At 39.5% G+C, this 13,881-nt stretch overlaps 1 protein-coding gene across 4 annotated transcripts in view; it reads left to right on the top strand.

Moving 5' to 3' along the window:
* The window catches only part of agtpbp1 (ATP/GTP binding carboxypeptidase 1), a 40,941-nt gene that overhangs the window by 16,835 nt on the left and 10,225 nt on the right, over positions 1–13,881 (top strand). For all 4 annotated transcript variants that reach the window (XM_074637798.1, XM_074637797.1, XM_074637795.1 and 1 more), the window contains 11 exons: positions 342–425; positions 598–687; positions 933–1,081; positions 1,314–1,401; positions 2,486–2,630; positions 3,164–3,314; positions 4,563–4,743; positions 4,962–5,091; positions 5,675–5,806; positions 7,815–7,991; positions 9,047–9,198. In XM_074637798.1, the coding sequence (XP_074493899.1) occupies positions 342–425; positions 598–687; positions 933–1,081; positions 1,314–1,401; positions 2,486–2,630; positions 3,164–3,314; positions 4,563–4,743; positions 4,962–5,091; positions 5,675–5,806; positions 7,815–7,991; positions 9,047–9,198 (1,479 nt within the window). The remainder of the gene's footprint in view (positions 1–341; positions 426–597; positions 688–932; positions 1,082–1,313; positions 1,402–2,485; positions 2,631–3,163; positions 3,315–4,562; positions 4,744–4,961; positions 5,092–5,674; positions 5,807–7,814; positions 7,992–9,046; positions 9,199–13,881) is intronic.

Here is a 13,881-nt window from a genome sequence, read left to right as displayed (position 1 = left end):
ATGACCTCGTGCTGACTTGTGGGGCTCCAGACAGACCTTTTGGAGCCTCAGTAATAGTGATGTTTTCGTAATGCTTTTTCTAAGGACAAGTTGTAATTTCCAGGCACAATTTATAGGAAGTTAAATGCAATAATGTGGTTACATTGTGGGGTTCTGCGTGGCAGTCCAAATTGGCTTTTTAGTCTGAATCTTAGCTACAGTTTACACTTAACTTTGCTGTGGTGGGATAAGGCATTTCCTAAAGCCTATTGCATTCATCCTCATTAAAAAACAAAATTTTTTTAAATGGGAAACATATTTGTCCATCCATTGTGTTAATCCTGAGTTTGTTTTTCCTTCAGATCTAAGATATTCCAGGACATCGAGAGGCTGATTCATCCTAATGATATCGTGGATAAAGTAGTTTATGACCTGGACATTCCCAGGTGAGTTCCTCTTACTGAGTCCGCTAACATAAAGCTTTACATCACTCAGGCTAAATGGAGCTAAAATTACGACTAAAGCTACAGTTTGTCCTTTCTTCTGATAATGTTGAGAGCTGTGACATTCACAAAGCAGATTAGCTCAATCTATCATCCACATTTGGTTGTGTTTCAGTTGTCCTGTGATTGAAGACGATGGCGAATCACTGAAGTTCAACTCTCAGTTTGAGTCTGGCAACCTCAGGAAGGCAGTTCAAATTAGGAAGTAAGTATTTATTATCACATCAGTTACATGGGAATGAATCAGAGCTACACAATTAGATGTGCAGTTTTAATTAAATCACCTTTTAGCATAATCATTTCATTTAAAGCTGTGGTCAACTTTTATTATATTCAACTTACTTCTTGCCTCTCTTTTGCAGAAATTAGATTAAAAACAAAAGAAATATTGTTTATAGTTAATGGTGGTTTGGCTCCACATTTACAGTTTATGTTGTGTTGTTTCTCCAGATATGAGTATGACCTGGTGCTGAATTCAGACATCAACAGTAATCACTACCACCAGTGGTTCTACTTTGAGGTGAGCGGCATGCGTGTTGGAACCACCTACCGCTTCAACATCATCAACTCTGAGAAGTCAAACAGCCAGTTCAACTACGGTGAGATGCACAACAACATGTGGAACACCCAACAGTTTGTCATTCTCCATCTGACCTACAGAAGATTTGTATCATTTTGTAAATATTACATTAAATTAGACTGTATTGAATTTAAAGGCTTTTGACCTACAGTTAGTCTGTATGAGGTCGCTTGAGCTTCAGACGGCACACATTCTTAGCTTTTGTGTGTTTGTCTTTCTCCTTGTGTGTGTGTGTGTGTGTGTGTGTGCAGGCATGCAGGTGCTGATGTACTCGGTGCAGGAGGCGATCAGTGGCAGGCCTCGCTGGGTCAGAACAGGAACAGACATCTGTTACTACAAGTAGGTGCACTCAGAAGGGGAGAGGGCAAAACTACCTTTTTAAAAAGCGTTACAGTTACATGGGACAAGTGAACGGTTCTTGTGCAGCATATCAATTTTGCTATACTGCAGCTACTGTGCTGTAGTTTATTAATTACCTTGTATATTTATACATGTTATATACAGTAGCTATAAAGCACTGTCAACTGCTTTAGTTTAAGTTTTTAAACATCGTCATAGAGGTGTTTGTCCTCTCTGTTAACATGTGTCATGTCCTCCGGTGCTCCTAACGGCATCTGCAAGATTTCACAGACCGGAGGAAAACAAGCAATCAGAGCTGATCTGAGGTCTGCTGTCCAGCTGCTGTCTATGAGAGCCGGCTGTGATTGGTCAAAGTCTCCGGTCACAGGCTAGATTTTCTAAAGCCTGAAAACAGAGCCATGATGAAGTGCAGAAGTCTAGTTATCTCTCAGAACACTTGAATTACAATATGCTGAAAGGTTATTAAGGATTTTTGCCCAATGATGCCAAAAATATACTGCCTGCTGCCACTTTAAACGGGCAGAATATTAGAAACGCATCTCAATATAATGTAGTTCAGTACTTAAACTATTACCTTGGTAAAAAACATTTAATGGAATATTTCCGATAATGTCACCAAAACTAAACATCAGAATCAGGTTTATTGCCAAGTAGGTTTTCACATACATGGAATTTGCCTTGGTGTTTTTGTGCATAGCAATAAATGTAGTAAGAGAAAATAAAATAAAAGTAATGTAAAAGTCAAGGAACATAAATATATAATAGAAACAATGACAATAAAGATATTAAAAATACTATAAAAATATATACAATATATCTGTTTTAAAATGTAAGAGCTGTGCAGTTCGTGCAGGAATGTGCAAATTATTGACCAGGGACTCTGCAAAAGTATAACGAATATGTGCAATGCACAGATATATTAGTCCAACATTATGAACTAAGTAGAATGTATGGCACAGCTGTTGTATTGAATTGCAATAGATTGTACAGGTGTACCTAATAAAGTGAAAGTGTTATATTGTGCAACATTTACTCATGAAATGTTCTTCCTTCTTCTCCACAGGAATCACTTTGCTCGGAGTTCCATTGCAGCTGGTGGTCAGAAAGGAAAGTCCTATTATACGATGACCTTCAGCACAAGCTTCAGCCATAAGGATGATGTCTGTTACTTCGCCTATCATTACCCTTATACATACTCCACTCTTAAGGTACTATTACAATACCACTGTTTGCTGTAATCTAGAGACCATTAGTAGTATACATATCTCTAACCACTAATGATTGTTAGTCGACCTCTTGACCATATTGTGTAATTGTTATGGTTTTAGTCGCTAAAAAAATGACAATTTTCATCATAGTCTCCTTTAGTAATTATTACTCCATTCTCCCAAACCCCCAGTGTAGAATCCACTGTTTTGTTTCCCTTGTTGTATAATTTATATGTCCTTCAAATCTGAGCTCGGATAACTACTTTGCTCTCAAACTACTGTACACTCATTATATAAATAATTATGTTTTTTATAATTGCATTTTGTCTTCCTTTTCTATAGAGTGACTATGCAGAATTGCATATAATATAAGCAACAATAGAGAAGCCCAATCTGAATCATAAGAAGCCAAATAAACAGCCAGTGCAACAATACAACAGTAAAATGTGTGAGGGATGGGGGCTTAAATGGAAGTTGTAGATAATAATGTTAGAGCGAAATGTAAAAACTGTAAATTGTCATTGTGTCCTCAGATGCACCTGTCCAAACTGGAGGCTTTGAGGACCCCTCAGATCTACCTGAGACAGGACGTCCTGTGTGAAACTCTGGGGGGAAACAACTGCCCCCTTCTCACCATCACTGCCATGCCAGAGTCCAACTCCAATGATTACATCTGTCAATTCAGTAAGTAAATCACTGTAGGTCTGTGTGCATGTGTCTTTTTTATTTGGTCACCATCACTCTCATACCTGAGCAGAACAATCTCAGCTGCAGGATTTTCATATATCTTGGAAAGACTTGAAAAACCTTTGTAGCTTCACCAATCATGGTGCCGCTATCTGGAATCATCACGACAGGTCGACAAGGAAACAAACAAGTCTACAGGGTTTTAAATGTAAACTGAAATCTGCACACTTGAACACTTGATCGACAGACTGTTACTACTGTATGATATAGTTTTATTGTTTGTACCCAGGACTCCGATTCTCAGTATTGATACTGAGTGGATTATCCTGGTGAAATAAGGTCATGGATGTTAAAAAGAATGATCACATCGGTATGCAAACTGACATGTATTTTTGTCAGATGTCCTGGTAACAGCTGGCAGCTTAAAGCCTTTGGTAATGGGCCATAATATTTAAATTTTAGATAAGATTAAGATCAGTTGTCAACTATTAAATTAATCTCCAACTATTTTGATAATCAATTAATCGGTTTGAGTCATTCTTTAAGAAAAAAACAGTCAAAATTCTCTGATTCCAGCTTCTTAAATGTGAATATTTTCTGGTTTCTTTACTCCGCTATGACAGTAAACTGAATATCTTCTAGTTGTGGACAAAACAAGACTTTCAAGGACGTCATCTTGGGCTTTGGGAAACACTGATCCACATTTTTCACCATTTTATAGACCAAACAACTAATCAATTAATCAAGAAAAATAATCAACTGATTAATCAACAGTGAAAAAAAACATTAGTTGCAGCCCTACTAAACATTTAATGGCTGTTGTGTGGTCAGTTTTGACCAATCTTACTGACAAGTCTAATCTAGTCATTTTGGTGATGGAAGTTCATTCTCATCCTTTGGGAAAAGTCTGTAACAAAATAATCTCAGTTTATAAATCCAACTTCCTCATGCCTGGCTCCTGGATAGTTCTCCAAAATGTGTAAGAAATTCACTTCTACTTCTAAGTTCATTTCTACTGCTTAATTCATTAAATACTAGTCACTGCAGGAACATTTTACTACATTTCTGCTGTATATTACTGCATTAGAACAGCCCTGGGGTATCAGGGCATGTCAGTGCTTCCCAAATAGGTTTTCTGTCCACTTGAGTCCCCTGATGCTGCTTCTCAGCTGTGAAAACTTTAAATTGAAGAATCTGTTTCTTTTTTTCTCATCCCTCTGTTTGTCCCTCTTTCTCCCTCTTCAGGGAATCGTCCATTGATCTTCCTGTCGGCCAGAGTGCACCCTGGAGAGACCAACGCCAGCTGGGTAATGAAGGGCACGCTGGAGTTCCTGATGGGCACCAGCCCACTGGCAGCCAGCCTCAGAGAGGCCTACATCTTCAAGATAGTCCCCATGCTTAACCCTGATGGAGTTGTAAATGGAAAGTAAGTCTAGAGATGGAAAGAAACGAGCACACACTCACAGCTTTCAAGTATACACACTGAAGATGCTAAACACCTGCCGAACCTGGGCCTGCACGCTGGTCACAGCTTTATTTATATTAACACACACACAATCTTGTCCTGAAAGATTCTCCAGCTGTTGCTCTGTTCTCCTCCACTCTGTATCCTCCCCCTCTCCTGCCGTCTCCTTCCTGCTGTAGTCATCGTTGTTCTTTGAGTGGAGAGGATTTGAATCGCCAGTGGCAGAACCCCAATCTTGAGCTCCACCCCACCATCTACCACACTAAGAGCCTGCTGCAGTACCTTGCACACATACAAAGGGCACCACTGGTATGACCTCTAATTAACTGGACTTAATCACTTTGGGGGCATTTTGCTGCATCATCTTTCCTTTGGGAAACATAAAGAACCTCTCCTAACGTCTTATTCACGGTGCCATTTCTCCTGTTCAGCTGCACACGCTGTTTGGCTGCATGTCCACTAAATTTCACTTTAATAAATCACCACATTGGTTTTGAGGCATTAATGCAGTTACCATAAACAACAGCCTCCATTGGCCTCTGTGCTACACCGTGTGTCAGCAAGTTAGATATAATGGGATATTGCTTTTATGGGGGATGCGTTTACTGTACAAAGGGTGATGACTTTACAACACAAAGCAAGGTGAGGCCGCTGTCCTTCCTCTAAAAATGGACCTGAGAAAATGTCTTTTGATAAATATGAGCAGTAAAACTGCTGCAGTACCAATGACATTTACAGCCATTATAACACAGTGTCGCAAAATTGATGATGATTCAGTGTAATAATTTGAGCTATTGTAACTGTCTGTTGATTTATATTTTTGTATTCATTGTTTTTACATTGTGTGTGTGTGTGTGTGTGTGTGTGTGTGTGTGCGTGCGTCTATGCACAGGTGTTTTGCGACTACCACGGTCATTCCAGGAAGAAGAATGTGTTCATGTACGGCTGCAGCGTGAAGGAGACCGTCTGGCAGTCCAATATCAGTGCTACGTCCAGTGACTTACTAGAGGACCTTGGATACAGGGTGAACACACACACACACACACGCACACACACACACTCATCTTTGCAGTACCACTCTCTCAGTCTTCCCCTCTGTTTCAGATTACTGTTCTCACATCGCTGAATAATAATTGCATTGAACTTAGTGCAAAGAGATCCCCTTTGTTACGTTGTACTTAAAAGAGATGCTATCAGATCAGCTTATATTTACATCAGCACATGTCCGCCCTGTATAGTGTATGCATTGAAAAACAATTCCTGCATCCCTCATTTAAAGCTACAGTCAGCAGAATTGGAGCAAATATGATTAAAAAAAGTTATATGTATAAAACAGTCACTATATCCTGACAGTAGTGCATGAGACAGGTAATCTGAAAAAAATCATGTTCCTCTGTGTCTTCTGATGTCCTCTGGTGCTGCTAATGGCATCTGCAAGATTTCACAGACCGTAGGAAAACAACCAATCAGAGCCCAGCTGGAGCCTGCCGTCTCTGAGCAGCTGTCAGTCACTCGCAAACTCCGATCAAACGGTCAAACTAGGCAGCATTGATCAAATATGAATCAATATTCTGTTACTGTAATGCCTATTTCTCACCTCAAATGTTTTCAGATACATCTTGTAGTGTACTGTTTAGCTGTAAAATGAGAAAGTTTGTGACCCGGCAGCCATGTTGAGATCTGTTGAGGAAACGCCAAGCGCCGCCCACCACCCGGAGCAAACTTTCTCTCACTGCCTAGTTTGTCTGTTTGATCAGAGTTTGCAAGTGATTGACAGCCGCCTCCGTTGAATGAACAGCGAATAGGAACGCTCTCTCTATGAAATGACCTGTGATTGGCCAAAGTCTCCCGTCATGGGCTAGATATTTTAAAGCCTGAAAACGGAGCCATGAGGAGGTGCAGAAGTCTAGTTATCTCTCAGAACTCTTTAAATACAATATGCTGAAAGGTTATTATGGATTTTTCGCCCAATGATGCCAAAAATATTCTGCCTACTGCAGGTTTAAGAACAAATGTAGCACCATTTTACATTACCTTGTAATAGTTTTGCACTTTAAATGGCGTTGCACGAGTGGCAGCTTGTTACAGCAGGTCCTACTCACCGTCGATCTTTTCTCCTTCAGTTTTTTTTTATAAAATTGTTTTTGTAGTACTTTTTTATTTTTACGTGTAATTACTTTTTAACTTATCCGTGCACTATTATTTTTTTACTTATTATAACTTTACTGTTCACTTAATTACTGTTTACTTACTAATTTATTATATCTTTTCTTATTTGATATATTGTATTTTGTTTTTTTACTGATGCTCTTGTTGCAGTCTGCCCTCTGCTGCTTTAACACTGCAAATGATCCCGCTGTGAGCCTAATAAAGGATCATCTTATCTTATCTTAAAACTGAGAGTAATTGCGTTTCACTTCTCTTTATTTGTAAATATCCTAACATATCGTATCACATCCTGTTTTGAGTTACCTGCTTCCTGTTTCTTTCCCTCTGTGTCGTTGCGATTTCCTTATTCTGTTCAGTTTAAATCCTGATTTATTAGTCTTATATCTATCTAGTCATAAACATGTGTTTCAACACCAGCTCTTATCTGACAAACATGTTCAAATTTATTTTACTTCAATCATTTTAGTGATTCACCTTGAATTTCACTCTGCCATGGCGTAGGACTTTTTCTTTCCATTCACCAGTCAAGCTGGCCAGGTAGTCGAGATCAGTTTGTTGCTTCTCTCTGCATTTGGGAATGCAAAAAAATATTTTTCACTCAACCGAATGCTAATAAAGATGCCAGTTCAAGTCAGAGTTTCCTAGTGGACATGTCGCTTCAGGCTACAAGCCCACAGCAAACATTTTGGGTAGCAGCAGTCAATACTGCTGCTTTCCCAAGCAACTGCTCTGTACATAAGCCAGTCTTTGTTGGACAAAGTTATTTGTCCCTACTATAAAATGTACTTTATCATCTGCTCCCCGATGCATTAATGCACACACGCCTACACAAAAACACTCACACAGTTTCATGTGTTTTTCAGGCTCTTCCCAAGATCCTGTCCCAGATCGCCCCGGCCTTCAGCATGGCGAGCTGTAGTTTTGTGGTGGAGCGCTCCAAAGAGTCAACCGCCCGCGTGGTTGTGTGGAGAGAGATAGGAGTGCAACGCAGCTACACCATGGAGAGCACGCTCTGTGGCTGTGACCAGGGCAAATATAAGGTAAGCATATAATTAATTTGTTTATAGGGTATGGACAGAAAAAAAAACTGTTCAATGCCATGTAGTTCAATACAATAACCCTGTAGTTAAACACGTCAAAACAAAACACTCACATTATGCAGAGAATGAGTTGCTGGGCTATTGTGCTGGGTTTTATTGCATTGTGCATGTGTTTTGTTGTGTCCACCCGCTGTAAGTGAGAGGGAGGTGCCCCTATCTATCCCCAAATGTCCAGCAGGTGGAGCTGCAGTCCTTTTTACCACTTCCTCTTTGCTTTGTCTCTGTCTTCCCTCCTCATTTCTTTTGACCCCTTTACCTCCCTTTCTTCTCTCTCTCTCTGTCTTTCCACCCCAGTTGATTTCCTTCCTTCTGAATTCTGCCAATGTCAACAGTACATATCCAGAGGCAGTCTAGGGATGCCATTTTGGCACTGATTTGCCCCCCCCACTGGTTTCTGTGGAAGTGTTTGTCCAGATGTGCAGGAACTAATGTCTCCTGAATTGAGGCTTCGTATCTCTGTGGCCAGGCCAAGTTCAGATGTTCCTAGCTGCGCTCTGGGGAAATAGGAACATGAAAGTTTTTTGGGTTGAGTCGGGGGTAAGCTCTGTGCGTGTGTGTCCCTGAGTGAGTATTCATTTACTAGTATGATAGTACAGCACTGTGAAGACTTTGTTAGGGTTGCAGGTGTGAGTGCACATGCGTTTGAATGTGCACTTCCTGCAAATGAAATATATTATCAAGTTTTTGCATGAAAAGTTTCCTCAGCAAACTGCTTTCCTGCATTGAGAATTGGGGCGTTTGAAGATGGACAACGGCTCCATCCCCTGGCTCCAGAGCGGCTATAAAAAACCACAGCAGACATTTTAAAGTAGATTTCTGTTATACCTTTGAAATAATTTTTTTGAATCTAGCTGTACGTTGGGAATGTGCACATATTCTGCGTGCAAGTTTGTAGGATTGTGGCATTTCTGTGTGTGACATTTCATCCTGGTGAACATTTTAGTGTTTATCTATTGGTATCATGTCTTTGATGTGCATGTACATGTTGTCCTCAGGGTCTTCAAATCGGCACCAGAGAGCTGGAGGAGATGGGAGCTCAGTTCTGTGTGGCCCTGCTGAGGCTGAAGAGGCTCACGGGGCTTCGCAATCACCAACACCTCCTGGATTTAGAGAGCGATATCATTGGGACACAGTCTAAAGTGGTCAGGTTAGTAATGTGGAGCATGCTGCACGTAGTCACACACACAGTTCATGCAGGTGCACAGCACACAGATGCTGTGAGGTTATTTAGAGATATAAAGTGTTGCTTTAAAGGTTAGAAATACACAATATACTGTACACAGCTGAGGAATAGTGTCTGTGATCTAAATAGAAACCAGAAGGCAGGCTAACACCTTTTTTCAAACTTTTTATTTCTCTGCATTGTAACCTTCCCAAGACACATCTCGGATGAGAAGTATTTTCTGTTGCCAAAAATTCTACCTGGAAAACAGTAAAGTGGTTACAGACCGTTTTCCTTTTTATCTGCACAAATCCCCCTCCTCACTGCCAGACACGTCCTCCCCTCGGCACCGATACTCAACGGTGTGACAGTCACCCCAGATCTCCTCTGAAGCACTACTCAAGAAACAAATGAAGGCATGCATTTATGCAGGGCTGCTGTGAGCATCATTGAGATTCTATCAATGATTGTGTGATGAATATAATGAAAACTCTGGAGTGAGAGAGGAATGGGTATGAATAATTGCCAGCAATGTCATTATTTCTCTAAAAGAGCGTAAAACAGCCACAAGATCTTTTTTTTTCTAATTAAAGCGTTTACACCTACACAGTGAGGTTTCTCAGGGCCACAGTGAACAGGATGGTGGATTAAATGCCCATGGAACATGCAAACAAGTTCACTGCCATCCTGCAGAGTCGCTTGTAGCTGCAGTATATTAGCACAAAGTAGGAAAGAAATATGCATTCAGGGGACAGCAGCATTGAACATGTTCAACTGCAAGACAAACACTAATCTCACTAGTCGATCCAGTTCAATATATTCTATCTTCACATTGATTACACCTCTTATCACAATGTGTCTGCTTTGTAGAAGAGCATCAGCAGTGATTCAGTAGAAAGTTCATCTGAATTATTGTCTTTGAGTTCACAACTCTGGCCTCTCTCTTTCTCTCTTCTCTGTGTTGCCAATTGCATAGTATAGACAACTCAAACAAAAAGTAATCTTAGTTTTATGCCCTCAGTGTTTGGTGAAAAGATTAGTCTATTAATCATTCGTCAGAAAATAAATACATTTTGGTATTCATCCTGGAAAAATGCCAAATGTTCTCTGGTTCCAACTTCTCCAGTGTGAGGAAGATTTGATGCTTCTCTCTGATTTATATGGTGATAAATTGAATAATCTTCGGGTTTTAGATTGAAAGTCATTGGAAGATGTCATATTGGGCTCCGGGAACTTGCCAGGGGCATTTCCCACTATTTTCTACATTTCTAAACTAAACAATTAAGTGATTAATTGATAAAAAAAAAAGTAGATAGATGATTCAATACTGAAATGAATCGTTACTTGCTAGTTTCTGACTTTATTAAGATCTAATAAAAAGAAAAGTGTTGAAGTCATAACACTCCCATTTGCCAAAGTCATGAACTATCAGGTTGATTAACCGATGTGAAGTTTGTTTTTTAGCTTTTTAAAGAGGCCCTAAGACGACCCAAAAACAGAACATGAGAGTCAAAAGATAAATGAGGAAATTTATGTTTTAGCTCTAAACTCATGATCAAAATCTGAACACAGACTCATTCAATAATGTTAGTTGCACTAAAGTTTCTTGAGCCTTCATCCATATTTTAAGAAATGGCTTCAAACGATGAGCCGGTCTTACCCTTGTACATCCTAACAAATGACCACATAGCTTAACGGCATGTCAATCAACTCTATTAAAATTCCCTGTTCGGAAATGTGAGGTCCACCCAGATTAAATTGTACTTCAGTTCAACACCGCAAATAAATTATTAAAGTTGGCCAAACCCAGGCGGTGACCACCAAGGTTATCTTAATTTCTTTTCTTTTTTACCGTCAGCGTTCTCTCCTCCGCAGATTTGTTAAAGCAGTTGATTTGAAAGAATGGCTTTAAACTCAAAACCACTTAATGCTCCCGTCTCTCCATCTCTCTCTGTGTCTGCCAGTCTCTCTCTCTCTCTGCTACTAACCTACTCTACTGTAATATTGATATATTCATTCATCATTTATGTGTCTGATCATTAAGGGACTCCAGAAGTGTTTTTGTGTGCTCGTGTGTTTGCGTGAGTATCCTTTGGGATTGGCTGCTCTCATCCTGGGTTTATGGTTTTATGTATGCGTGGGGCTTGGTATGGTACCACTTACCATTTAATAGGTCATCACAACAATGATATTGTGGCCATTGGGAGGCGTCTGCAAACAACTGGGTGTCTCAGAGTGAGTAAATGGGTGGATACAGGCATGGGTGTGTTTTTGTTTGAGCGTAAGGAAGACAGGAATAGATGAAAGTGTTTGGAGATGTGGAGGTTTATTATCCACATGTGAATTATGGTAATTTGAATGTACATACATGGGATGTGTGTATTAAGATGGACTGTGTATAGAAATGGCTTCAGTTGGTGGATGCAGAAAATGTAACCCAAAGAAAGGAGAGATTTCTATAATGGCCTGTAATGGTTGACTCACAACTCTCATTATCTGTTTGGACACTATTCTGTCCATCCACATCAGTACACATACACACACATACACATTTACTGTACATATACTGACGCACCATTTCTCCGTCTCTCCTCTCTCTCTCTCTCTCTCTCTCTCTCTCTCTCTCTCTCTCTGCACTCACACACTGGTGAGCTTGATGGGAGATCATTGTCTGAGCCCCCCTGATCGACTGTCTCCCTGGGATCACATTTCAGACCATTAACACCATTAAAAACCCACTAAAGCCACTAAAACCTCAAAGAACCAGCAACCATTTAACCATTAAGACCCACAGGAAAAAAACAGCCTCACCAGTCTGAGCACACTTTGCGTCCAGCTTCTATCTTGTTAAGATTTTAAAATAATCTCAGTGTCTGTTGTTGGGAAGGTTTTTTTTTAACTAAAATTTTATTATAGATATTTTAGTTGTACTATTATTTAGAGCTGAAACAATGACTCGATTAGTTGTTAGAAAATGAATGGAATAATCATTCAAGTCATTTATCAAGAAAAAATGCCAAACATTCTCTGGTTCCAGCTTCTCAAAATTAAGGTTTTGCCGCTTTTCTGTAAATATCTTTAAATTCTTGATTGTGCGTCAGACAAAACAAGACATTTGAAGACATCCCCTAAGGCTCTTGGGAGTTTGTGATGTGCTTTTGTCACATTTTATAAACTAAATCATTTATTGATTAATTTTAAATGATTTCAGACATCGTCTAAATGCTGTGAGGGGTGGGGCTGCAACTAACAATTATTTTCATTGTCGATTAATCTGTTGATTATTTACTTGATTAATGAATTAGTTGTTTGGTCTATAAAATGCCATTAAAATGGTGAAAAATGTCGACCAGTGTTTCCCAAAGCCTGAGATGACGTTCTCAAATGTCTTGTTTTGTCCATGTGAAAAAGGTTGCCTTTCTCCCTTTTACTGGGCCCTGGTCCCCAAAATGAACAGTGTTTTGTGTCCGATTAATTGTTGATTTTTCAGTCCAATGTTTCAATTTATTTGATACAATGTCAAGTAGTGTGTATAAATGACACAAGCTTGTCTAGTTTGTTTTATGGGCTCATAGGATTTTGTTGTCCTTCCTGGGATGGTGGTGTAGATCAGCTGCTCAGCAGCTCAATCAAGGAAAGTGCAAACAGGTTTGTCTCATTATGTCCTCTTAGCAGGGAGGGGCTGGGCTCCGTTAAGATGTAGGATGATATAGGTGATATAGTTCAGCAGTAAATGACATTCTATAATGGTTGGTGGGCTCATTGGTATGTGTGAGTGCCGATAGATAGATTGAGATGTCAGCGGTAACTTAGAGATCTTGTATTAATGGTCTGTTCATTATTCTGTGTGATTTTGGATGCTTGCTCGGTTTAGCTCACCCTATACTTACCTGGTCAGGTGGTACGTTCCAGTTATATGAGGCTGAGAAGATAAAATCCCCTTCACTGGAGTAAGAGGGGGAAAAAAGGAGGTGGCAGCTTTCTTTTGTTTGGTGTTCTTTTGATTCAGTTTAAATGTAGTTTCATATAATTTCCTGGGTTTCATTTTTGCCCTTTGTTTCAGTGAACTTTTTGTTAATAAATGTAATTTTTGTTTTTTACACTACTCCTCCTGCTTATCAACCTGGTTCTTCAACATCCCTTTTTTTTTTTAAAGTTCTCCAGTGCCAAACCACCTCATCTGCCCTTTATATGGGGTGGCAACTCGAAGATATTCAGTTTACTGTCATAGAGGAGTAAAGAAACCAGAAAATATTCACATTTAAGAAGCTGGAATCAGAATTTTTACATTTTTTTTCTTAAAAAATTACTCAAACAGATGAATCGATTACCAAAATAGTTTGCGAATTAGTTGACAACTAATTGATTAATTGTTGCAGCTCTCACCGTAAGATCACAGGCATCATGTCAGTCAATTTTCTTTTTCTGACTAAACCCATCATAAAGCAAAGATAATATTTATCCAAATAAACTGGCATATTAATAATCTTACATTTTGTATGAGTGCGTCGTGCTATGTTTGGTTTGTGCTTTCACGAAATGGGCTTCTCAACAGTACATTTTCATGGACCATGAAACCCGTTTCAGATGGGTGTTTTACTCTCTTAGTCGCCTGAGTTCAGCTCAGAGTGAAGGACAGTAGCATGACAGTTATATGCTATACAGTAC

The sequence above is a fragment of the Sebastes fasciatus genome, chromosome 6, assembly GCF_043250625.1.
Source record: "Sebastes fasciatus isolate fSebFas1 chromosome 6, fSebFas1.pri, whole genome shotgun sequence".
Taxonomy (NCBI): domain Eukaryota; kingdom Metazoa; phylum Chordata; class Actinopteri; order Perciformes; family Sebastidae; genus Sebastes; species Sebastes fasciatus.
Note: the sequence above shows the minus strand (reverse complement) of the source record. Positions and strands in the feature narration are given on the sequence as shown.